Raw genomic sequence first — 25959 nt, 5'->3', positions numbered from 1 at the left:
ACCAGTGAGCGTCAGGATGGGTGGGAATAGTGGGGGTGATAGGGAGCGCGTGATGGTGCTTTAGCGCAGTGAAGGAACTGGACACAGGCAGAGGATTGTGGGGTCCGAGGATCTGAACAGAAATGGAGTGGGACTCAGGGTCACCCCGACTTGCTACCCCCAAGTGTGGGCCCTCAGTGCTGGCGTGGGAGGGCAACCCGACTCAGCCTGGGTGTCTGGACCACAGGTGACTTGATTGCTCTCACCTGGATGCTGGAGCCCAGCTGGCCGGGGCAGGCTACTCCGTGGCCAGTGGGCTCAAAGTGGACAGGTGGTGACCAGCCGTGCAGCTGCAGGGAGCTCGTGTGTATAAAGTCGCCACCTGTCCCCACGTGTCTGCACACGCCGGCGTCTCCGCTCCGGGATGAATTATCCCCTGGGCGTGCATAACACAGTCTTTGCTGGGCTTCCTCAGTATAGTTCACAACTCCTCCGAGTGTATAATTTTTTCAGGTCCTTTATCAAACATGTGTCATAAATACCAACGGAATCGGGAGCATTTATCATCTAGCAGGGCTCCTACTTGCACTCTGGGAAAAAAAAAAAAAAATTATTTGACCGCACAACCTTTCTCAGGGCTCTGATTTAATGGACTGCTCTGCCGCAAAGCCATTGAAATCTGTTGCCTTTTAATATTTGACATGTCTTCCTCTTTATTACCACCTCAGACAGCCCTCCCAGTCCAGCTGGAATGGCCCATTAATCTCTGACAAATAACTCGTATCGTTTGGTGAAAAATATGCAGACGTTGGGCCACAACTTCATCTCCAGTCTTGATTCTGTCCATGTGCTCACTGTCCCCTGGCCAAAGCGTCCAGCACCAGGCAGTCCCCCACCCCCAGCCAGTGTCCTCTTTCTTTCTGATACCACTTTTTGCTGGGCCCAGAGAACCAGTTTAGCCTAATCATTTAAATTGATATTAGGGCTGGGGCATTTAGAGATATCCATTACTGGGTGTGTTAAGAATCAGCCTCACAGCAATACTTACTGTTCAGTCGTCAGAATATCCCAGCCATATGGGTGTCCTTTGGTGATTACGTGGGTTAACAGCATGTGGTACGTCCATACAATGGAGTAGTATTCAGCCTGAAAAAGGAAGGAATTTCGTACACATGCTCCATGGACGACTTTGAGGATGCCATGCTAAGGAATGAGTCACTCACAAAAAAGGCCAGCACTGGATGATTCCATTTATGTGTGGTACCCCATGCAGTCAAGTCCATAGAGACAGGAAAGAAAGGTGGTCCCCGGGGTGAGGGAAGAGGGGAATGGGAAGATGTTTAATGCCTACAGAATTTCAGTTTCGCAACATGAAATTTACTGTAGAAATTGATTGCACGACAGTGTAAATGCACTTAACTCTATTTACTGAACTAAATACCTAAAAAATGGCTTAGATGGTAAATTTTGCCACCATTTAAAAATACCATGCACACATCAGTTAACTTCAAACTGAACCAGCAAAGGAAAACTTGAACCAGCAAAGTTCTCTGCACACTGAAGCCCATTATTTATTCATGCATTCTGTATCAGCTGGCTCTTGGTGTATAACAAACAGTTCTAAGACTTAGAAGCTTAAAATAACAACTTCTTATTTAGATTTTGACTCTGGTTTGCAATTTGGACTGGCTTCAACCGACGTGAGTCAGCCTCAGCTGACGTGGTGGGGGTTGGCAGGTGTCAGTGCTCCTCCGAGACAGCTCTTTCTGCTCCACCTGCTGTCTCATTCTCCACCAGACTCGCTCAGTCTTGTCCATGGGGTGGCGGCGGCAGAGGACTTAAGAGAAAATTAAGCGAAACGTCTTGAGACTGTGGCTCACACGCACACACTGACCTTTCGACCACCTTCTGGGGTTGGAACATGTCACACAGCCATGCTAAAGGGTGGGGAAATGAACTCCTCCCCTTCCTGTTTGCAATCTGCCACTCCAGCTGCATGTATTCCAGGCCCTGAGCTGAGTGTTGAAGTTAAAAATATAAATAAAGCATAATCTAGTGCAGGAAGCAGGCTTACAAACACAGCGCATAGAATGCTCTGAAGAAGCCAGCCGGGAGGCCAAGGGAGTAAGACGAGGAAGGTGGAGGGTGGGGGAGGAGAGAGAAGGAGAAAGAGGCAAGAGGCCAGGGCAGCAGAGTACCTCGGTAGTACGAAGGACAGATGACAATTAGCCAGATGAAGAAAGGAGAAGACCCAGCGAGGCTCAGAGATGAGGGAGACTTGCGTGGTACATGAGGCTTCAGTGGGGAACCAAGGGGCCCCAGGAGCAGAGGCGCTGGGGGGGAGGGGGCGGCATCCTGGGGGACCTGCAGGCCCCTGCGTCCACCTTAAATCTGGCAGATGGCCAGGTTGCTTTGGAGGTGGCTTAGAGGGGCAGGAGGGAGGCTGGGAGCACCCTCCGAGCTGTCTCGGTGATGCAGTGAGAGAGGGCACAGGCGGGCGCGTGGGGGTGGACCGAGAAGAGAAGGGGCGCAGAGGTTTCTTGGTAGTCAGAGATGGGGAGGGGTCTCGAAAGCGGCCTTGCGAACAGATGCGTGCCTTCCTCCAGGCGGTCCAGGCAGGGGCTCCCCAAGGAGGGACAAGGTAAGGGCGCAGGGGGGAGAGGGAAGCCCACAGGCCCGGCTGGGGCCTCTCCCTCCGGCCGGGGAGACCCTGAGGTCAAGGTCTCGCCCCCACCAAGGTTCCTGAGGTGGGGATACGGTGGCTGAGGGTGTCAGGCCATCTCCCCCCTACAAGCCTGAGGCAGCCAAACTCTTAGGGCTTTGGGGTGCTAGGGAAGTCCACTCTGCTCCCAGGCCTGATCCTAGACCCCTGGTTGAAAGATTTCTTCAAAAGCCACAGTCCTCCGAGCCACGCAGACAAAGGGGCTGTCCTTTGTCCAGATTTGGGGGCAGCCTTGCGTGGAGCCTGGGTGTAAGTTCCCCAAATCCCTCTTCTCCAGCCGGTCCTGTGCAGGCCTGATGGGTATTGGGGTATGGCCGGGGCCCTGCTGTGGGAAGGAATCCCCAGGTGAGCACTTCCAGAAGTTGAAACATTCTTCTGAAGCAGAGTAATCCTGCCCAACTACAAATCCAGGTTTCCTCAAAGTGAGAGCAGAAAGTGGCACCATGTACAACAGTGGCCTGGACCTCCAGCAAACCCCAGCTCCAGCCTGAATTCCCCAGAGCTGGGGCTGGGCCTGGGGCTCCCAATGTAATCAATGAGGGACTGGATTTCAAGGAAAATCTTCAGAAACACTCAGAACGGGTTGCACCCACAGTCCTGGAGTTTTTCCTGCCCCCTCCCCCCACATCCCGCCACGATGAAGTTGGCAGTGTGGGGGCCACCTTCTCCCGGCTGCAGGAGCCGCTGCCCTGAGGGGCTGGGCAGCCCGGGGGACACGCGAAGGCAAGCCGGCCGCCCGGTCTTCAGGATGCAGCCCGGGGCCACCCCCACCCACACCTGCTTCACGCATGAAGAGGGTGTCACGGCTCAGAGGCTGGGAATGAACCCCCCAAAGACAGCTGGCGGCTCTTCCTGGAGCGAAAACGGCTGAGCAGCACGTCCGTCCCCTTCGCCAGCCAGCAGGCTCTGCGTCTCTCCATGCCCAGGGCTTAGTCTCCCACGCCCACCTCCAGCCCAGGCCCCCCGCCCCACACCTCCCTGGGGTCCCATAGGCCCCCTCCAAACTAACTCAGACCCCTTCCGGGCCCCTCCACGTCCCTAGAGGTCAGGCCGCCTGCCCTCCCATCACACCCCGGGGGCTCCCCCGCCCCAACACCTGCCCGCTGGACCCCTCGCTCCAGGTGAGAGCACACCCAGGGGAGACTTCCTGGAGGGCCAGGCAGCACCCCACGCCTGAACACACATCCTGCTAGGCCTGGCTACGGCTCAGCCGCTGTGGGCTGAGTGGGGTCAAGGAAGCAACGCTGCCCACAACCCACAGAGGCCGGGAGGCCCCTGAACGTGGAGTGTTTGCTCAGACCGCTGGACCCCCTTCTCACCATCTCCCTTGGTGAGAAGGGGGGCAGAGCTCAGGCCCCGAGTTTCCTCCAAGGAAAGCCCTGCCTGCCCTCCCACAGACTTGCTCATCTCTGAGCCAGCTCAGAGTCCTCACCAGCTCCGGAAGTCTGCACCCCCATTTCGCGGATGTAGAAACAGGCTCGGGAAGCACAGGGTCTTGTTCTTGGCCGTGCAAGGGTCAGAGGCAGAGCTGGACTCGGGAGGGCATCTCGGCGGGGGGCTGGTGCTGGCTTACGTGACAGAGATGACTGGTCAGGCTGGAGCGGGGTGCAAAGGACGGGAATTCTGGAATCCCAGCCAAGGCTCAGTACAGCCCGGGCGGTATGGGGGCTTGGGAGATGGGGTTCAGCCCTGCGGACTCCCTCTTCTTCCCCAGACAGCAGGCTAGGTCCAGGTGGCACCAGAATCTGGACTGCTGTTGTCCAGCTTCCAACAAGTGCCAGGATAGGCGCCACCCAGGGCTCACGGTGGGCAGGCAGGTGAGGGGGAGGTTAGCGTGGGCGTGCAGGTCAGCCACCTGAAGGCCTGGACTTCTTGCAAAAGAAGGAACCCATATCAGCTAAGCGGGGCAGCTGGCAGGCTCCCCCTCAAGCTTCCCCGCTCCGAGCCTTGAGGGGGTTGGGAGAAACTTCTGTCATGCCCAGGTTTGCAGCCCACCAGCCTGGGGCACTCTGTGCCAGCCCCAGGAGGTCAAGACGCCAGGCAAAGGTAGGTGCACATCAGGTGGGCAGGTCTGGGGCCACTTCCTGCTGGGATGTGCGGGGCTGCCAGGCAGACTCCCTTGCTGAAGACCCGGCAAGGGTGAGGGTCTGCAAGAGCAGCCCCGAAATGGGCAGAGGCAGACAGGCCCTAACTCTCGCTTGCTTCCCCCGCCGTCCCGAAGTGTGAGCTGCAAGGAGGTGCTCGCCAAGACCCCCGCCACCCCTCCTTCTCGGCTCCCACCCCCCAGAAGCTGGCCCCAGGCCAAGGCGGTAGTGTCTAAGGCAGGGACGCTGGTTTTGCAGGTTTTGTGGTTTTTATTCCTTTGAACCATATGCAGCCCATCTTACATCACAATGCCACGCTTCCTGGCACCCCGCATGGGCACCCCTGGCATCTGGAGAGCTTGCTCCCTAGTCAGTTGCCAGGTTGTCTGTGGCGATGTACTCTTTATGTCTCTGATCGTCCTGCGGGGACTCGTCCCCTCCCCCAACTTTCCATTTCTGGGTTTGATTTTTTATTATTGTACTTGTTTTTGGTTCTGGTTCTGGTTTTGTTTTGTTTTGTTTTTTTCTTTTGCTTTTGAAAAGTTGTTACTCCCTCGGTTCTGTGCCCTTCCCCCAAGTTGCTGCTTGTTTACGCACTGTTTGTGACTTCTTTTAACTGTCCATGTTGAGCCAGACTTGCCAAGAAACAGTATCAAGTATTTTCCTATTTCTCTACTTCTTGAAAAATAAATTTTTTTAATTAAAAAAAAAACTCTTAATGGGAACCTGGCCCTGTCTGTCTTCTCTGTTCTGCAGAAATGTTGAAGGAATTGAACCAGCAGCGCAGAGCGAAAGCGTTTACAGACCTGAAAATTGTTGTTGAAGGCAGAGAGTTTGAAGTCCACCAAAATGTTCTAGCTTCCTGCAGCTTGTATTTCAAGGACCTGATTCAAAGGTTTGCCTTCCTTCCAGCTGTGGTCGGGTCTGCTCCTTTGTAGGACGCTTTTGTGTCGCTTTTCTCCTCCCCTCTCTTGCAGGTTCCTGAAGTGTGACTCCCTGTCACAGAGCCAGTAGCCATCTCTCCTCCTCCCCCTCCTCCAAGTGCCCTCACACACAGCCTCAGAGCAGGCACCCGGCCCGGCCCGCCGCCCCCACAGCTGTGCGGGTCCCGCCCCCGCCAGCCGCAGAGGACCCCCCAGCCTGGCCTGGACCCCGCCTTCTCAGCGGCGGGCGAACCCTGCCCAAGATTAAGAGGACAGCAGACTCACCGGAGAGGGCCGGCGTGCACGGCCCCGCGGGCCAGCCCCGGCCCCTGGCACCACACCCCCCCTGCTGTCGATGGCGAACTTGATGCCAGGAAAGCCCCTCGATCAGCCCTCCCCGCCCCGAGAGCGTGAGGCGCCCAGGGGCCACGTTTCCCCAGCCCGAGTGGGGAGAGCTGCGCTTAGCCGGGCCTCACCCACGCGCATGTCTGGATCCTGGCCCGCCGAGCCTAAACGGGCGTCTTCCCGAGCGCAGACCAGGCGTGTCCCAAACGCGGTCTCAGCCTTGGCTCCCTGCCCTCTGCCCTCCACCCCAGCTCTCTCTACTCAAATGAGTCTTAATGGTGCATGAGCATCTTTTTTTCCATTACGTTGATTTTTTTAATTTGTCTGCTTCATACCCTTGCAAAGAAGTCAGGGTCGCCTTCTAGCTCCTTAGAGAGGCAGAGCAGCCGAGGGGCCGGCCAGGGAACGCTCCTGTCTCTCCCCCACCAGCAGATTAATGCCGCTGCTCATTTTGCCTTTGCAGCCTCTCCGGGGCGGACGCTGAGCCGGGACTGGCTCAGAGTGGGAGGACAGGACCTCTGCTTGCTTCCCAATGCTGTGTTTGGACTTGCCAACTAACCCCAGAGTGACTGTGTTTTGTTTCAGGATGGCACCCTGGCTGGCATCTCCTTTCAATCTGTTGTGTCCTTTCACTTAGAGCTAAGCTGCCTGGCGTGCGAGCCCCTCCCAGCCGCCGGCCCAGCCATGCAGGAAGGGGCAGGCTCTTTGTGACTTCCAGTTTCCTGGACAGCCGGGGCCTCCCACCCCCGGTGCTTGGGTTCTCCTGTCCGAGCACAAGGGTTGGGCGTGAGCTCTGGGGTGAAGGGGCACGTCCAGTGGCTTCTTCCGGCCAAGGGAGGTCTTTGTGCTGCCACTCTTGGCAAATTCTGGAACTAGCGGTGGGTTGCAGCTATGGCCTCCGAGGGTCTGGGTCTCTCTGGCCCAGACCAGCTAGAGAGCACAGCAGGGACAGAATGCAGGATGAGGTTGCTTTTGAGGGGTGGCCCGGCCCTGGGCTAGAAAGAGGTGGACAAGAACCCCTGGACCGTCTTCAGAGACCTCACGTGTTACGCCAAACTTTTGCGCACACAGAGGACTCCTCTAGGTGAGCGCTCGAAGTAGTGAAAGCTTCTTGGAAAGGCCAAAAAGAGGAGGAAGAACTCATCCTTTCCCTAGAATATTCTGGAAAATAAGAAGGTTCTAGAATGTTCCAGGCAAGGGGTGAGTTGACTGGAATGCAAGGTTAGGGACAGAGACTAGCCTGAGCTTTCCCTGAGCTGGGGCGAGACAGGTAGGCAGGCCCTGAGCCCCGGGCTTCGCCTAAGGCCTGGGGACTCACCGAGCAGTGCGGAGGGGCTGCCCACTGAAGGGGGAGAACTGTAGGATGTGTCTCAGCGACCCTAATAAAAAGAATGGGTGCTGGGACTAAGATGCCCACTAGGGGAGAACAGACACTCCCGTGGGAGCTAGGAGACCTGGGTCTGCTTCTAACTTGCCACTTGCCCTGTGACCCCAGACAGGTCCCATCCTCTTGCGTAGGTCTCAAGTTTTCTCATCTGTGAAACAAGAGATCGGTTCTGATGATGTCCAGGTTTCCTTCCAGTTCTGACAGGCTCAGGAGACGGCCAGGGACGGCCCTGCAGAGGCTTCCTGAGCCCGGCTCCAGGACCGAGAAGGGTGAGGTCACGGGGAGGCAGGCCCACAGACCAGGCGGGTGGGAGCTCAGGGCAGCGATGAAGCTGGCATGAGCCGTGTTGAGGTGGAGCAGCCTGAAGGACAGTAGGAGCCGGCTGGGTGAACCCAGAGAGCTCTGAGGCGAGGGAGACCGGCTGGTCTTCAGCAACCACAGGGGCAGAGACAGCCCAGAGCGTCCAGGCCGTTGAAGATCAGTTGACTCCGCAGTCCTTGTACGTTTTATTTCCCTCATCCTAACCGTGAGCACATGTCACCATTTCTGTCCATAGCTGCGAATTCTTTCTGCGGAGAGGAAAGCCGGTCTCCACAGGAAGACAGGTTTCTTTCCAGCCACAGAAAGTCCTCGCAGATTCACGGGCTCCGGGTCAGGGAGCAGCCCATGTTGTCACCACGTCACTTTCGTCTCCTGGGGTCTGGACCCTGGCGGATTTACATTTACATTCCCTGCTGACGGGCGTGGCCCTGCCCCCGGTCCCACAGGGGAGCCTCACCCCAGGCCGTGCTGCCTTGGCACAGGGAGCAGGGTGGTCACGGGGCAGCATGCTGGTCCTTCACGGCCCTGAAGGCTCCGTCAGGGGCCCCTGCCTGACCCTTCCGCCCAGAACTTCTTCCAGCCCCCAGCCTTCGTGGGTGACATGTCCACCACTCAACCCTGAGGTCACTGTCCCCGCAGCCAGACCCACCCTGGCAAGGCACCCCCACCTGGGGGCCGCAGGACAGACAGCGGGACACCGGCCATTGTCGCACGGCCACCGCAGACCTTCCAGAGCCAGGCCTCGTGGGGCAAGCTGCAGAGACAAGGCTTGGTCCTCAGGGCACCTGCAGTCTGGTGGGGGGCTGCACCGTGTGATGCCCGCAGCAGTGGGGGTGCGGAGGCCTGGCCCCGTGGCCCAGCTGCAGGGGCCAGGAAGAGCTGGCCCAAGAGAGAGAATTAGCCAGACGAGGAGCAGGTGCAGGCCCCGGAGGTGGGGGTCCAGGCGCCAGGAGGAGCTCATGGGGTGGTGCTATGACGTCAAGGTGGAGGCTGAAGCGAGGATGAGTCTGGCCAGTGAGGCAGGAGCCCCAAGGAGGGGCTAAGCCTGGGGTGTCGTGTGTGTTCCAGGAGGTGACAGGTGTGAGGGAAGAGCGGCCTTTCGCTTCTGCTCAGCTACGTGGCGCCCCCTGCCGGGCACTCTGCCTTCTGTGGGCCAAACCTTCCTCCCCTCCGGGGCCCATATTGTCCCTTCAGACTCACTTTCTTCCTCTGCTGAGGACAAGACCCAGCCCGCCAGGAGGCCAGCAGCAATGTCTAAGGTCATCCTGGAAATTCTCTATGAACCTCAGAAGCAGATACCACCAGTTTCCCCGTTTTACAGAGTAGGAAAATGAGGTGAGCATGTCAGGGCAGTGGGTGTGAGCAAACCTTGGATCTGGGGTTCGAACTGAGGTCTGACCCCGAAGCTCAAGCTAGGCTAGAGCAAAACGGCCCTTGCTATTTATGCACGAAATGAATAAGGAATGTGAAATCTCAGACTGACTGTGGACAGGCGTGGACAGGAAAGGGGTGTGGCGCGCGTGTGTGCGCATGCGCATGAGTATCTCCTCCGTACACCTGTCGGCGGACGAGGCAGACACGCTCCCAGCCCACACAGCTACCTAAGCGTCCTCCCCTGGACACAGAGGCGGCCTGGGAGGAGAGTCGCGATGTGAGGAGGCTCAGGGCAGAGGGCAACGCCTGGTGCAAGAGCGGCTGGTGCCCGGCCAGTCTCTGTGACAGTCGAGTGGAAACCGAGCAGGAAAGGGAGGAAAGCTCTGTGCTTGGCTGCCCGGCTAGAGGCATAACCACGCCTCCCCTACACCCCTACAGCTCGGGCGTGGATGGGGAAACCCCACAGCCTGAGTGGACAGGAGGGCAGTGGAGGGAGCCCCAGGCCTTGGGACAGAAGCAGAAGGGTGTTGTAGCACCCCCCGTGGGGGCACAGGGTCGCAGCCTCCCAAGTCCAGAGTTGTTTCTCAACCCCGGGACCAGTACATAGACCTGCCCACGCCCCTTCAATTTGGGTCCACGCAGGAGTCCCTTTCCGCCTCCCCTAGGGGCAGAAGAGACCTCAGGTGGTTGGTGCCCAGGGGGCATAGCCAGCCCTCACTCGCAGGGCAAGGTGCAGGCACCCCCAAGAGGGCCCCCACCTGCCCAGCCCTTCCCCACACGGGACTTAAGCCCAGCGGAGAGCTGCCCTCTCCTGCCACCACTTGGAAGCAGAATCTGGCGCTCTGCCTCCCAGGTGAAACCCTCATCTCACAAAGCCTGTTGGCCCAAGGACATATTTGACATATTCTTTTCATATTGAAGGGAATGAATGGACCGACCGGTCTGTGTCTGAGTAGATTTTCACAGTCCTCAGGTACAGTTTCTGGGCTTCTCACTTTGTCATCTCCCTCTCCAGGACAGATTAGGACCCACCGGACAGTTGGCCAGTCCTGGACGTGGGGCACCTTGATGGACTTTAGGGTAATAAGCCACATGCCCCTCCGCCCTCTGCAGGTGGGCATTAGTGCTGGCTGCTGCCCCTTGTCCCGGTGGCATCTACAGGTGCTGCTACGAACCCAGCTAACGGACAGGTTGACATGTTTGGATGCAGGCAAAATGGAGCACGCCAGACTCATAGCCAGCATGGGGTCTGCCCACACCCAGGAAGTCCCCAGGGCCCAGAGAGACTCGTGTAAGCTTGTGCTTGTCTTGCAACCATGGTAAGCCTGAGCACCTATGGGCACAGGAGTCACACCCCACCTGGGAGCACAGGTCACTCAGGCAGAACGGGCATCGCCTGCTCCAAGTGTCCACACCTGCAGTCCACAACTCACAGCATGAGCACAAGAGATCACTAGGCGGGAGGGAGACGGGGGAGACTCCAGTCTGGAGACGGCAGTTCTGACGCCCGGGGAGGGGCTTCCTGGCGGGGAGCACCACACGTTCTCATTTGGGGCACTAAGCATTTGCACATCCACAAATCCCATCTGTCAGGTGGCGGCCGTGGCCCATACCTGGGGCTCTTCCCAGCCACGCCCCTTTTAGGAGAAGGTGACTCTGGAGAGTTCTAGTCTCCAGACCCTTGGGCCCTATGTGGGCAGGCAGCACCAACCTGCCCCTTACTCCTGGATTCCCAACACCAAGTTCATGCCCCCTATTTGACAAGGTGGCACTGCCCGTTCCTGCCATGCTCCACCCCCAGGTGCTGTTGTGACCACTCTGCAGCCAGGAACCAAGCAGTTCCCCAGATACTCAGGGACTGAGCGGAACCAGACACTCAGACCCCAAGAGGCAGGTAGGACAGGACAGGATGTTCCCACTGCTCCCCAAGGGTGACCTCAGCCACCCGGAGCAAAGCCTCTCAGAGCAGAGACCCAATGAGGTCCGGCCCAGGACAATCTGATGTTCAGGGTGCAGAGTGTCCACTGGCCTCCCTCAGCCCCCACAGCTGGCCAGGCACACACACACCGGTGGACAATCAGTGAGCGTGCAGGCGGGCCAAGCCCAGCCTGTCTGGAGGCTCGCTTCCTCCTGTCTTGAACTTGGCTGTCTGACAAAGCTTCACTCGTTTTTCCAGTTGTGCATCAGTGGCCACTAGAATGTTCCTTCAGCTCACAGCATCTGGCACCCAATCCCAAAACTCTCCAGCCGCTCTCGGCAGACCCTTTTCCCGGGGTCCCCCTCTCAAGAGTGCCCACAGGGGCCTGGGGTAGCAGAGCCACCTTGTGCCTCCTAGGGAAGTCATTGTGCTTCCCCACACAGTCCAGGTCCTGGGCCATCCCAGGACCCTCTCCCTGGCTCAGACACATGACACCACAAGTACCTGCCCACAGATGCAGCCACACTGTGGGCTCCACTGGGCTCCATCTGCCCACGCACGTGCTTCCTGGCTTACAAGTCACATGTGTTTCAGTGTGTGTGTGTGTGTGAGTGTGGATACATGTGCGTATATCCTGAAGTCCCACCTCAGCTCTTCATGGAGACTGAGTCCCTACCAGCCCCGGCCTGGTCAGACGCAAGGAGGGTGAGGGGAAAGGCCGAGTCACTGGGGAGGAAGAGGAAGTGGCAAATGCTTGGAGTAAGAGGTTGACCAGATGGCCCTGAGGCCTGTTCAGAATTTCTCTTATTTCAAGTGGCCACAAAATAAACTATTCCTGTATCTAACAAAGCTGGCCAAGCATGGACCATCTACCCCTACAGCAAAGGACTGAAGTCATGCACCATGTATGTCTGTGGTTGTGGGGCAGGAGGGGTCCTGTTAGTCATCCCCTTTCCCATGCCTCGATTTTCTGGACTGTTCTGCAGAGAAGGCAGGACACACCTATTCTGCCAGGTCGTGCCTGTGCTTCAAAGGCTGTGGGAGGCCGTTCTAACCTGAGAGATGTGGCATCTCTGATACTGCCAGAGGTAGGGGAGCCTTTTAGGAGGGGTTCCATGGACTTCAGACCTCACCCCGTTCTCTTGTTTTGCAGAAGAGGAGGTGGAGGCCCAAGCAGCCGAGGCGGCTGCCTGTTGGTGGCAGTCAGCACACCCAGAGCTCCTAGCTCCTCGCCCACACAGGAGTCGCCCCTCTCCAGGGCCTGCTCACTTGCCAGACACCCCCACAGCACAGCCAGACACAGGCACAGTCAGAGTCTCATTCCCCGGCCTCCCTCGTAGGAGCAAGGCTAGGGGCTGCTGAAGGCACCGCCCTGGCACGCGGCTGCTTCCAGCCCCGGCAGGCCCAGGCTCAGAGCAGGGAGCAGGGCTGGCCAGAGCGGCCGAGGGGGTGCCGAGCCGATCGCCTCTGAGAAGCCTGCCTCCCGACTCTTCACGCTCTGGGTGTTCTTCCTCCTGGTCACTTCTGTATCGGTGTTACTTTTGCTTCATCTGATCTGTTTCCTTGCAGGTCCAGCTTTAGGGTGCGGCTGCCAGGCCTGGGAGCCTTTGCAATGGTTTCGTATTTCTGTAGACACCAGATATAAACATATTTATATATTTGTGTCCCTCCCCTGCTCCCCCCAGTTCACAAGCCCGACGCACACTCCACACGCAGGCCGCTCTGGCCTTGACCCGTGTTCCATGTGGCAGGAGGGCCGCCCCGGGCCTCGTCCAGGTCATGGCTGCTGGCTGTCTGTGGCGGGAGTCCCTGGTTGTTCCCTCCCCCTCCCGGCTCTGACCATTCTGTCCGTCTATCTCGTCTCGTCCTCAGTTTCAAAGCAATGTCATGAAGGGCTTCCTTCCCGTACCTAAAAGGAAACAATATGTTTTTGGAAGGAGGTGGGGTTGGGGTTGGGGTTCTGGGAAGCCTGAGGCCCTCAGTCTTTGGGGTGACCCAAGGAAGTCTCCAGAGGGGCTGTGACCACAGCCGATTGGGAACTTGGTCAGGCTGGAGATGTCCCAGCAGAGGCAGAGGGCCGGGCCCCGCCGGCCCCGCTCGGCAGAGAGGTGAGCGGCAGGCCGAAGCGTATTGTTTCCCTTTGGGGCCAGCCCTGGTCCTCGTCCCCATCCAGAGCTCATGCTTTTTGATTTGCATCTTTTTTGCATGGACATGCCGGTAGTGATAACCAGGGTTCTCTGTTCTTTGGGGCGTCTCTGGCCAGACTCTTCTCTTTCAGATCCCGTGTAAGGTCGTTAGGTTCAGGTGTGTCATTGCTGTGTCCCTTGAGTCCAAAAGTAAGGGCGTGCCCGAGGCGTGCAGGGAGACCCAGCCCTGTGAGGAGGCAGCGTGGGGGCAGGGCGGCGGGTACGGACACCCCGGTCTCTGTGCCTAGGTCCGTGCAGGACAGCGGCCAGGGGGGCCGGGAGCAGCTGGAGCTCGTGCTGTCCAACCTGCAGGCCGACGTCCTCGAGCTGCTGCTGGAGTTTGTCTACACCGGCTCGCTGGTCATCGACTCGGCCAATGCCAAGACCCTACTGGAAGCGGCCAGCAAGTTCCAGTTCCACACCTTCTGCAAAGTCTGTGTGTCCTTTTTGGGTGAGTCTGGCGAATGCGCGGGTTCTGGTGGGAGAATTGAAAGCAGCCAGGTCTGAGGGGTGTAGGTTGTGTGAACTCCCCCAGACCATGGGCCCAGAGCGGTGTTGGGGTGATAGCTGGGGAACTCTGCACGGGCCTTTTTGCTCACCAGACAGAGGGGTCCTCTAGGCCACTGAGGGTGGGAGAGGATGTACTTGACCCTGGCCTGACCCAGTGCGTGGTGAGGACGGACAGGGCCACGTGAGTGGCCTGGTCGTGGTGAGCCGTGCCCTGGCCTCAACGCCCACTGGCCAAGGGCACCAGAGACCGCTTTCCTCTTAATGCACACAAAGCCTGGGCCACCTGCACTGTGTATGTCTGGCCATGTGATCTGCTCTTGGACACCCAGACATGCTGTGCAGAGTGGGGGTCTGAGTGCCCAGGCTTCCAGTGGACTCCAACCCAGAGAACACACTTCACAGTTGGAGCTAACCAGCTTGGGTGAGCAGAGAGGCAAAGATGGGGTCACAAAGAGCCTGTGGACTTTGGGGTGCGCCAGGGGTGGCTAGGTGGGGTGGCCGGGGGGGGTGAGATGGCACCCAGGAGAACCCAGCAATTGAGAAGGGTCAGGAATCACAGCTGCAGGGTCAGGTACGGGAGCGGGGGTGCTGATGGCTTCCAGGCTAGAATGATCCTCGGGTCTCCCCAGAGCTGGCCAGGCGAGCCCAGGGCTAGCAGCCAGGATGGGTGAGACTGACTCCCAGGGGGCTGGCAGCCGGACTGGCGTTCCTGCTGCCATGACTCTAGAGTCAGAGACTGTGGGCCCAGAGCCACTGTCACCTTCTGGAAGGCCCGGAAGCCTCACTGTGACCACTCTCGCAGCCCAGGCCGAGGCCCGAGCCGTCTCCCCTGGCGGGCAGTGCAGAAGTCCTGAGCCTGGCGCTGACCTGCCTACATCGCAGCCACGGCTTGGGCCTGCAGGAGCAGAGGGAGGCCGCGGGAGAGTCTGCCGGGGATGGGAGACGAAAGGAAAGACGCTGGGGGCCCCGGGGTGCTGGAGGCAGGCTAGCGAGGGATCCAGACGGACAGGGGTGGGAATGGGTGCGGCCCTTCCAGGCCCTGCCGTCAGTGGCCCTGTGCTCTCGCCCCCAGAGAAGCAGCTGACGGCCAGCAACTGCCTGGGGGTGCTGGCCATGGCCGAGGCCATGCAGTGCAGCGAGCTCTACCATATGGCCAAGGCCTTCGCACTGCAGATCTTCCCCGAGGTGGCAGCCCAGGAGGAGATTCTCAGCATCTCCAAGGATGACTTCATCGCCTACATCTCGAACGACAGCCTCAACACCAAGGCCGAGGAGCTGGTGTATGAGACCGTTATCAAGTGGATCAAGAAGGACCCCGCGAACCGCGCGCAGGTAGGGGCCAGGGTGAGGAGGCTTGGTCTGGCCAGGGGGGGAAGGCCAGGGAACCAGCAGGCGGGGGGAGGGACGCTGGCTCTCGCCCTGTGGGAGGCGGGAGAGCTGGGGGACCCTCGCCAGAGCCTCAGGGCGGGAGTGCCGGACCTGGGCGGGCAGTGCCCGGACCCTGCAGGAGGACGTGTGGGCCTGACGGGTGCTCTGGGGCCCCCCTATCTGGAACCCCGCCCAAGCCCGTTACTGAGGTTACTGGCCAAGCGCCTGGGCCAGAGGGAGGCCACGCTGGCAGTGGGAAGCCAGCACACCCATGGGCGGCTCCACGAGTCCCTGGGGCCAGGGCCAGGGCAGAGGGAGGTGAGCACATCCCCGGGGGCCTCAGGGACCCGGGCCCACTGCAGGCTCTCAGCCTTCAGCCCTCTCAGCACGGGACCACCTGGGCTGCCGTGTCAGGCGCTCTCGGGAGTGAGGTGGAGGACAAGGCTGGGCTGCGGCTCGGGGGCTGAGGTAGCCGAGGGACACGCAGGGCTACTTTGCTGCATGTGGAGCAAGAAGGACCAGGGAAGGAGGGATGGGCCACGGGCTGGATTCATAGCCTGGGGTGGACATCCCTGCCCCGCCCCTGACAGCAGAAGGGAAGGGGGACAGGGAGGGGCGGGATTCACTTTCAGAGCAAGCAAGGCCGTTTGGGCAGTGGTGACGGTGGCTGCCGCCAGCCTCGGTCCCGGCCGTAGCCCTGTGTCTGCTCCTACACACTTGCAGCTGCCGTGCCCCAAGTTCCTCTAGTTCACAGACCTCGAGCCTCTGGTCTCCTTGTGTTCCTCAGCTCGGTTCTGCCCGCGGCACAGAGTGGTCACCTGTTCACAGTTGTCTGAAACTAAAGGGATGAGCCTGGAGTTGACCAACTGGAGGGGGACTTGAGGAGCTCTAGGAAAGGCCTCCAGGCCCCCCCCGGTGGCGCAGCGGGTTAAAGCGCAGCACTGAGAAGCTAAAGCCGCTTCCGCATGAGTTCGATTCCCGCCTGCCCCGGAGGTGACCACATGGCGCGGCAGACCCCTCCTGACCCGCCCGCTGCTCCCCTCAGCAGTGTGCTTCGTCGATCTGCCTGCTCTGCTCCCCACTCTGTCCCTGGGAAGCCTCTCGCTGCCCCTGCACGTCTGGCCTGTACCCCAGTTCTGTATGCATAAATAAATAAATAAATAAATCTTTAAGAAAAAAAACAGAAAGGCCTTCATCCAGCCGGGCAGGTCCAAGCACCAGGTGCGGCAGTGGGGCGCAGCCAGGTGACTTGGTGTCAGGGGCACACAGGTTCTAACAGTGGTAATCCCAAGTTAGATGATCAGAAAAGCTTTCCTGGTCCTCCAGAGGGTCCTGGCGTCCTACCACCCACACACCTCTGCAGGCGGCGGCCCCCGGCAACCCCAGGCGCCTGGCATGAGGCCCATCCCCCGAGGGGAGATGGAGTGGGGTACTGAGGAGGCGAATGACTCGGCCCCCCTGGGTGAGCAGCAGCAGGCCAGACCCCTCCTTCCTCCTGGCCTCGGGCTGAGGGGAGCCCCGGGTCTCTATCTAGGTTCAGGAGAGCCCCGTGGACACTCCAGTCCAACTGCAGACCGGCGTTGTCCAGCTGTCAGTCCTGGGCTCCTTCTCTCAGCCCTGGCAGGGAGTGGGTGGGGCCGTCGCCTCAGTCCCCTGTCTTGGCCCCACAGCACGTGGCTGAGCTCCTGGCCGTGGTCCGCCTGCCCTTCATCCACCCCAGCTACCTGCTCAACGTGGTGGACAACGAGGAGCTCATCAAGTCCTCGGAAGCATGTCGCGACCTGGTCAACGAGGCCAAGCGCTACCACATGCTGCCCCACGCCCGCCAGGAGATGCAGACCCCCCGAACGCGGCCCCGCCTCTCAGCAGGTACGGAGGGCCAGCTCGACGCCCCCGCACCGGTGCCGTGGGTCAGCCTGGGGGTTCCTGGCGGCCCCCCAGAGAGGCTCCGGGCACGGATGCCGACAGCGCCCGCTGTGGCCCATGGTGCCCATGCGTGTCCCCGCAGGTGTGGCCGAGGTCATCGTGCTGGTCGGGGGCCGTCAGATGGTGGGGATGACCCAGCGCTCGCTGGTGGCCGTCACCTGCTGGAACCCGCAGAACAACAAGTGGTACCCCCTAGCCTCGCTGCCTTTCTATGACCGCGAGTTCTTCAGCGTAGTGAGTGCCGGGGACAACATCTACCTCTCAGGTGAGGCTCCCGGAGGCTGGGGGGGGCTTCCCCAGGCCCCTCTCCACACACGTCAGGACCCTGCAGCATGTCCTGGCCTTCTCCTGGTCAGGAGAAGGGCTGCCAGGTCTCCCCCCCTCACTTCCCGCCCGCTCTCTGGACTCCCCCATACTGCCTGCAGGTGGGATGGAATCAGGGGTGACGCTGGCGGATGTCTGGTGCTACATGTCCCTGCTGGACAACTGGAATCTGGTCTCCAGAATGACGGTCCCCCGCTGCCGGCACAACAGCCTCGTCTATGACGGGAAGATCTACACGCTCGGGGGACTCGGCGTGGCGGGCAACGTGGACCACGTGGAGAGGTAACAGGCCACACTGGGCCGCCGCCCCTCCCCAGCTAAGGCCCACTAGGGGACTGGACACTTACATGGCGTTAGGCCGAGGCTCTTCAAGCACGACGACAGGGGAGGGCGAGGCAGAGCAGGAAGGCGGGCAGCTGTCCAAGCCCTGCGACGGCCACTGTGTCCTGACATCCCTTTTGGTGGCACGAGCTGACGTGTCAGGCCCACAAGCACTTGGGGAACTTCCTGGGGCTGGGGGCGCTTAGGACAAAGCTGGAGCCGGCAGCCTCCGCGTCCCTCCCAGGAAAGGGCACACGGCAGCACTCCAGCCTCCACCCCAACTTCCCTGGGAATCTGCCACTCAGGGAGGGTCACTGCAACTGCCTGGAGAGGTGTGGCCGGTGAGCCTGCGCCCTGCGTGTCAGCCTGCCGCCGCTGGAGTCCCTCATTTAAGTCGGCCAAGCACATAATGCAGGGTCAGGTGTCAGGCAGGAGGGCCCAGGCTGGAGGTGGGAGCTTGGTGTGGGGGTGGGGGGATGCTCCATCCTCCCCGCGAGCCCGGTCAGGCCGTGCAGAGGATTGATGCCTCTGGGAAGCCGCAGGAGAGCTCAGGCAGCCTTGCGAGTCAGGCAGCCCGGCTCCCTGGAGAAAGCAGTGGCCCAAAGAGGGACGCGTCAGGCTGAGCTGACGCCACGCCCCAAGCCAGGGGGCCACGCCGTGGTGGCGGGGCCTTCCCGTCCCCTCGCCGCCACGCCTGCAGCGTCAGCTCCCCGGCAAGCTCGTCTTCCCGTATGACAGCTCCTGCCGGTGGAGCCACACAGACCCCTCAATTTGTATTTTTCCCTCGGTGGCTAATTGGACACTTGACAAATGTTACGGCAGAGACGGCTGCAGAGTGAGACAGGCTCTGGATGTTCACTGTGGGCCTTCAACTCCCCCAAGTGGGGCCCAGAGATGCTCGGTAACAGCATTTAATTGTCATATTGATTGGGAGATAATGGGGAATCCCGTGCAATGATGAGGAGATTAATGCAGCCCTTGCCCGGGTCAGCCCTGAAGCTGACAGCCTCCGTGGGACCCACCACGCGGCCGCCACGACCCAAGTCGTCCAGAGGCCCCAGCTTCCAGCCGTTCGTCACTCGATCATAAACACACGAAAAGGAGACATCTCCTACGTAGGCGTGAACTGAGATAGATCTGTCATCCTGTCTTGCTTTTGTTAGCTATTTTTAATCTCCTAAAATGCTGATTACTCATTTTGCAATCATATACTTGTTGATAAATACGGGTTTGTCCAAGGATAAAATTCTTCAAGATGGGGGTGGGGGGGCCGAGCTCTGCTCCCCTTGGGCCCTGGAGGAGCGGAACCGGCCTGCACGGCTTTCCTTCCAGCAGTACATGGTGAGCAAGAGCAGCCTGGGCCATCTGGGAGACAGAGGAGCAGGCCAGGACCCAGGACCCAGCCCGCCGGGCGCCCAGAGGGGCCCTGAGCCCACTGGGACCTGCCAGCCACCCTGGAGGGACAGGACAGGAGCGCCCTGGTGGTGTTCATACAAGTGGGGTACACAGGCTGGCAGGAGCGTGCCGCCCTCTTGCCCCACAGCATTTCCAGAGCCCCTGTGGGCAAGTCCTTCTCTGTGTCCTGTTGTGACAATGACAAGAATTCAGGGTGACAGGAAGGTCAGGGGAATGGGGGCAGACACCAGGGTGCTTTGTTCCCGAGGAAGCACTAATGCTACAAATTGCTATTATATTGATAATGAATGAGATATACAGTACATTATAATTATATTACATTACTGTATTACAGGAATAGAGCAAGATTATATAATTATAGATTAAAACAACAGCGCCATAGACAAACCTGTATTATATCATTATATAAATAACTGGGTCTAATATTTTATAGCAATAGATGGCAGGAGCTGTGGTTACCAGGTAAATGATAGCGGAGCGCCTGCTCGGCGGGGTCATTTGCATGTCATTAGCATATCCTTCTCAAGCAGGAGGCTGACAGATTGAGCTGCAGGGCTGGTGGCTTGGCAATCAGCCACCTAGAATAACGGCTCTCGGGAAATTCGTTCGCTGGAATATGCCATTATGCCGAAGCCCGGAGACTAACAGCCACATCATCTTCCACTGTCCCCCAGCTCCTTCTGCAGAGGCCCTTTGGCCCACTGCCACCTGGCTTAACAGGCAGATAGGTGGACTTCTGACACTGTCCAGAAAGACACTTACCCCACTGCCCACTGGACACGTGTTCACCTGCAACTTCCGCGCATCTGCTCCTGCTGCCCTTTAAGGCATTTCAGCCTCTTCTCAAAGTCTGGGTCTTCACAAGCACGGAGCAGACGGCTCCCCTCGGCCACTCCCTCCCCTTCAAGCTAAGACAGGTCATCCTCAGGGGTCTCTGAGCAGTGACGGCAATGACTCACGCCCCAGCAAGGCTCATGGGACAAATGGACCCAGCGTGCTTCCCAGGAAAGGTGTGCTGAAAACCCAACGTGGGGGTGCAGTGAGCCCACGACGGAGACCTGCCATGGGACCAGAACACACTAAAGGCACGAGCCTTGGGGGAGCGGTGGGTGGGTCACCCCATGAGGGGGCCAGAGCCACACCTTCCAGGCGGTCCTCAGGAATGCCCCTCAGGGACACAGAGGACCCAGACCCAGAGGCACCCCAGGAGAGACCCCAAGGACCCTGGCTCGCCGGTCTGTCTGCTCCAGACTCCCAAATGGCTTCTGGCTTCCACTTTGCTCTATGCTTGTCCCCACTCAGGGCCCATCTCTGCTCGTCCTGACTTTGCTGCGTTCTCCCGGGCCGCCTGGTTGGCCGGTCTGTTCAGTGCTGTGCAGCCCACACTTCAGTTTCTCCACCCTGCCCCTGGTGGAGAAATTCCACAGGTGGTGGAGGCTCCCAGGGCACACGGAAGCCCTCCCCCCGCCACCAGGTCCTGGGTGCCTCCCGTGTGTTTCTGGGCCCCCTGTCAATAGCCCCCTGCTCTGGCAACACGTGTTTCTCCTCTTTGCACCGCTCCTCAGGGCTTTGACCCTAGACATGCCCCTCCCCTCTGCAATGCTTGTCCCACCTCTCTCCTGCTTCACAGAGAAAGGGCTCCCCAGAATCCCCGCTGCCAAGTGCTTGGGGTGGGAGCTGCCCTTGGCACCTCCACTCTGCCCTCCCCACCCCGACTCCAGCAAGGGGGTGCCCCCTGTCTTTCTCACAGGCTGGGTCCTCCCTCCACCACCGGCGGGCTGTCCCCGCCAGCACGGAGCACCGCCAACCCTCCCCTTACTATGAAAGCCACCCCCGCGGTGCGCAGCCGTCCACACCCACTCGGGGATTAGATTTTCTGGAACTCTGCGAGCCAGCTGCTAACCACTGGTATTCAAAAACTTAAATCAGATCAGTTCACATTCAAATAGTAAAAACAAAGGGCACCCATGCTCAGAACTCATCGCGACCTCATTTTTGCACGATTCTACCACTGTCTGTGTTCTGAAAGGTCCATTTTATCTACTGTGTCTACATATGGTCGGCCCAGACTCTTTAACCAGGAGCAACTTGGCATTTTTTCCCAAATGTGCCCAGTGATGTCCCATTAGCAGCTTAAAGTCCTGGAGAAGATTTACACCAGAGACACCAGAAGTGCGCAGAGCCGCGAGCTTTCCCCGAGAGCTGCTTTTTTTTTTTTTTTTTAAGATTTATTTATTTATTTGTGCATACAGAACTGAGGTACAGGCCAGAGGCTCAGGGGCGGCGAGAGGCTTCACCAGAGACAGAGTGGGGAGCAGAACAGGCAGATCGACAAAGTCCACTGCTGAGGGGAGCAGCGGGCGGGTCAGGAGAGGTCTGCCGCACCCTGTGGTCACCTCCGGGGCAGGCGGGAATCGAACTCATGCAGAAGCGGCTTTAGCTTCTCAGTGCTGCGCTTTAACCCGCTGCACCACCAGGGAGGGCCAGAGCTGCTTTTTAAAAGCATTTATCGGGTCCCCCTGACAAAACCCTCTCTCGGCGCTGTTTCCGCTCAGTGGAGTTGCCACCACCTGGCTCCCCGATACCCCCTGGCCCCCCACCCATCACAGCTTTCGGGAGCCCCAGGCCAAGTGCTGGTCACACCAGCCAGCCTCTGGCCTCCTCCCCTCTGCCCCCCTCCTGTCATTCCCCCTCACACCCTCGTCCAACCAGAGCTCGGCTTCAGGGGAGGCGGAGAGGGCTGGGGTGGGCAGATGTTAGGTACCCTGAGCGCCTGGCCCGGCCCCCGCGCGGCGTGATCGCGGCTGTGCTGGGGGCGCTGCGGGTGGGGCCCAGCGGCGCTTCTCCCCAGGGTAGCGCTCCCCGCCGCCTGGCCGAGCACTAATTTTGTTTGTAACTTGCTTTGGTTTTTTTTTTTTTTTTAATTGAAGTAACACTGGTTTACACCCCCACGGATGCCGTAGGGTGGAGGGTCACACCTCCAGGTGCGCCCTCCAGCGGGCCGTCCCTGACCCGGCTCCCTCTCCCCACAGGTACGACACCATCACCAACCAGTGGGAAGCGGTGGCCCCGCTCCCCAAGGCCGTGCACTCCGCGGCGGCCACAGTGTGCGGCGGCAAGATCTACGTGTTCGGCGGCGTGAACGAGGCGGGCCGGGCGGCCGGCGTCCTGCAGTCTTACGTCCCGCAGACCAACACGTGGAGCTTCATCGAGTCCCCGATGATCGGTGAGGGCCTGGCTGCTCTCTCTCGGCCCAGCGCCCTGCGGCGCCCTCTAGTGGCTTTATTCGCATCCGTGCCCCAGGCGCAGGGGACCAGCGGGCACCCGAGCCCAGCTCGCCAGCTGCAGTGGACCGACCGCCGGGACCAAGGGCCGCACGCTCGTCCTTGCCTCAGCTGCCCCCTGCCCCGACCTGGTCCCCAGGCCGGGCGGACTTCCTGGCGGTCGCTTCAGCGCCCTCCCTCTGGAAGCCCCATTGGGAAGGAAAAGGAGAAAGGCGGCCACTAGGCGTCCGCTGACCTGCCCGCTCTCTCCCTCACAGATAACAAGTACGCGCCCGCCGTCACCCTCAACGGCTTCGTGTTCATCCTGGGTGGGGCCTATGCCCGAGCCACCACTATCTACGACCCCGAGAAAGGAAACATCAAGGCGGGCCCCAACATGAATCACTCTCGCCAGTTCTGCAGGTGAGGAGCCGCCCAGGGGGGACAGGGGGGAGGAGGGCGATCACCGGAGGGGTCAGGGCCAATCATTACCCACCAGCAAGCCCCGCCCGAGCCGCAGCCCCTCAAGCCGCAGGTGTGGAGATGAGCCAGGGCAGAATAGGAAGTGTCCAGGACATCCATGGTCAAGGGCTGTCCCCTTGGCAGCCTCCGGCCCAGAAGCACAGTAGGGTGGCTCCAGGTGGCCCCCACCGCAAAGCCGGAAATGCAGAGGTTCCCACATGCCCCCCTGCGCCCAGGCCCGAGAGGCCACTCATTCTCCACGAGGTGGAAGTGGCGGGACCAGCTCTCCTGCCCTCCCACGTGGAGCTGCAAGAGGCCTGTATGGGGCGGCCCAACACGAGCTGAAGGGAGCCGGTGAGCAGAGCGCAGCGCTTGGACGCAGGGTCTGTCGGTCTCCCTACCAAGAGTAGTCGCCCTAGCCGGTTCTGGGATGCCCAGGGTTAAAGCCACCCCAGCTTGGGGCGTGGGGTACAGCACAGCATCTTCATGGGCCCTAGAGGACAGGTGTAGTCCAGTCAGAGAACAGAGCACTGAGATCTCATATGCTGTGTAAGAGAGGACAGGCGGCCTACAGGGCACGCGTGGAAAGAGCCGGCCCGGGCCCTGGTGAAGGCTGAATGGCCCGTTCTCTCCCTGCCCCGCAGTGCCGTGGTGCTCGATGGCAAGATTTACGCGACGGGCGGCATCGTGAGCAGCGAGGGGCCTGCCCTGGGCAACATGGAAGCCTACGAGCCCACCACCAACACGTGGGCCCTGATGCCCCACATGCCGTGCCCCGTGTTCAGACACGGCTGCGTGGTGATAAAGAAGTACATTCAGAGTGGCTGACGGCCCGCGAGCCCGCGCAGGCTGGACCCGTCTGGTGAGCGCATGCCACGCGCCACGATGCGCTTTCAGCAGCACCAGTAGAGGCCGACCGACGCGACCCAGGAACTCACTGCGCTCGACATTTCCAATACTCTACATTGAATGTAGAAAATCATCCTCGCCTTTAGGGGCACCAGGGGCTTGGCGCGCCGAGCCCCTCCAAGCCAGGGGCGCCCCGGAGGGGGGCGCGGGGCTCCCGCGAGGCGCTTGCTCTGAATGGAGGCGCTCGCTCTGCCCGGTCCAATAGAGTTTCACATATTTTTCAACTGGGAGAGAGAAGCTGTTTTTGCCTTCCTGCAGAGCAAGCTTGGTCTCTAAGCCACCGTAGATCAGTTATCCTATGACAGCACGAGGCGTCAGGCTCTCTTGGAATAAGATCAAAGTGTCCTTACCACTTTGATTCCTACTTTTGTTTGTAATCAATCTACACTTAACAAGTGGGCGAGAGAAAACAAGGACAATGCTGTGGGCAGGGGCCCAGGGAGCGCTGGGCGTGCCCCTCCGGCCAGGAGTCCAGCCCGGGGAGTGTGGCCGGCGCAGGGTTGGGGACGGCCAGGAGCCTGCTGTCCCCACAGGGTTTACCGCGTGTTTCTGCTGGAGAAGAACAAGGTGATTGTGCTCGCTTTCTCTTATCCAATATGAATTATTTAGATTTCCAAGGCATTTTCTTGATAAACAAAGCTATTTTTAAATACTGAGAGGAGAAGGCCACAGGAGGAGATGCGGGGACCCCCAAAGCTCTTTGTAGGTAGTGGCAGAGCTGGGCATTTGCTCTAATTTTTCTATGTGCAGAACAGAGGACCTCTCCTGGGGTGGGGGCCAATGCCCCCCCGTTTTATTTTTTAGAAAAGTGACTCCCAGGCTGTCCCCCATAAAAGCAGTGCCCCTGAAGGTACTGTTGAGGAAGGAAGATTGTGTGAGGAAGGAAGCCAGCCCCGCTCCCTCCTGGAGGTACAGCTGAGGGCCCAGGCCGGGTGGGGAGGGGAGGCGGGAAAGAGGGAGAATAAATGTCTACAAAGCACAGGAGACTATTTTTGATATTTATAGCTATATATTCAGGCACCTGCCACCAGAGCTCTCAGGATGGGGACAGCCTCTCAGACGAGCCACGGCCGCCACGGCCCAAGGGCACGAGCAGGACTAGCATCCTGCCAGCCAGGAAGCCGCCGAGGCGGGAAGCCAGGAAGGAGGGGCCGTGGCTCCAAAGAGCAGCGCCCGCTGGCCCTCAGCCCCTCACCCTCGCCCGGTGATCAGTTTCCACCCCAGGCCAGTAGAACGCCGCCACTGCGCTGTTGAGTCGAAGTTGGTACCAAATACACATTTGCCATTTTTCTATTTCGGAAGTCAACTTGCTGTCACTCCACGGGAAGAACCATTTCTAAGGAGAGAGGAACAGAACGCACTCTCCATTTCCGGTATCTGTGGACACCAAGTTCCGGTCGGTGGTCTCCTGGGCGGCGTCGATTTCCAGCACTCCAGCTGTGGCTCCCTCTTGGACAAGACACCGAGCTTCGTTATGCAGTTTTTAATATTATTTATTCTTTTAAAAAGTAATAAGCACAAAACTACATACATTGTATGTCATTTAAAGTATTTATGTCAAACAGGGTGCAAGTGTGAACCCCAGGACTGGAGCACAAATTTCTAACTGCCCGGGGCAGGGCTAATGTTAGCGTCGGTGTGTAACGTCTGCCTCCAAAGGAGGTGTTAGTGGTCAGCAAGACTCAACACAGATGACCTTGCAATTCCGTTCCTCTCATCTATCACACTGGAGCAAAACTGGCTATTTCTGTGAATGATAGAAAACAGGGTTCTCTGTAATGGTATTGTACATAGTATATGTTTATTGTTAAGTTCTTGTTATATTATAATAAATATATTTATAGATCTAGACCTGGAAGCCAATGTCATGTCTTTGTGTGCCAAGGCTGGGGCCGCAGTGAGGACCCCCAGGACCTCTTCCTCAACGAAGCCTGTGCAAACGGAGGCCTGGTAGCTTCCTGCTGGCCCACGTCCTGGGCCTGGGACTCTGGGGGCGGCAGGGGAGGGGTCAAGTCCACATGACAACTCCAGCTCATCAGCCAGAGAAGAAACGGACGCACGTCCTCCAAAAGAATACGGCGCTCGCTATCCTAAACTCCAGGCAGCTTAGACTCTTCACTTGCAGTCTCACTTGAGGCTGATCCCTAACCTGTTATGTCGACTGGCTTCACTGCTAACCTGTTATGTCGACTGGCTTCACTGCTAACCTGTTATGTCGACT

At 59.2% G+C, this 25959-nt stretch overlaps 1 protein-coding gene across 1 annotated transcript in view; it reads left to right on the top strand.

Annotated features, from left to right (window-relative positions):
- Window positions 1-25589, top strand: part of KLHL29 (kelch-like family member 29) — a 115098-nt gene extending 89509 nt beyond the window's left edge. Inside the window, exons 5-13 of the mRNA XM_012727354.1 lie at window positions 5542-5680; window positions 13488-13690; window positions 14822-15081; window positions 16788-16986; window positions 17126-17308; window positions 17469-17649; window positions 22137-22330; window positions 22646-22790; window positions 23474-25589. Of these exons, the coding sequence (XP_012582808.1) occupies window positions 5542-5680; window positions 13488-13690; window positions 14822-15081; window positions 16788-16986; window positions 17126-17308; window positions 17469-17649; window positions 22137-22330; window positions 22646-22790; window positions 23474-23657 (1688 nt within the window). The 3' untranslated portion in view covers window positions 23658-25589. The remainder of the gene's footprint in view (window positions 1-5541; window positions 5681-13487; window positions 13691-14821; window positions 15082-16787; window positions 16987-17125; window positions 17309-17468; window positions 17650-22136; window positions 22331-22645; window positions 22791-23473) is intronic.
- The last annotated feature ends 370 nt before the right edge of the window (window positions 25590-25959 follow it).

Source organism: Condylura cristata, unplaced genomic scaffold (genome assembly GCF_000260355.1).
Source record: "Condylura cristata isolate star-nosed mole 26May11 unplaced genomic scaffold, ConCri1.0 scaffold00020, whole genome shotgun sequence".
NCBI classification, from domain to species: Eukaryota; Metazoa; Chordata; class Mammalia; order Eulipotyphla; family Talpidae; genus Condylura; species Condylura cristata.
Note: the sequence above shows the minus strand (reverse complement) of the source record. Positions and strands in the feature narration are given on the sequence as shown.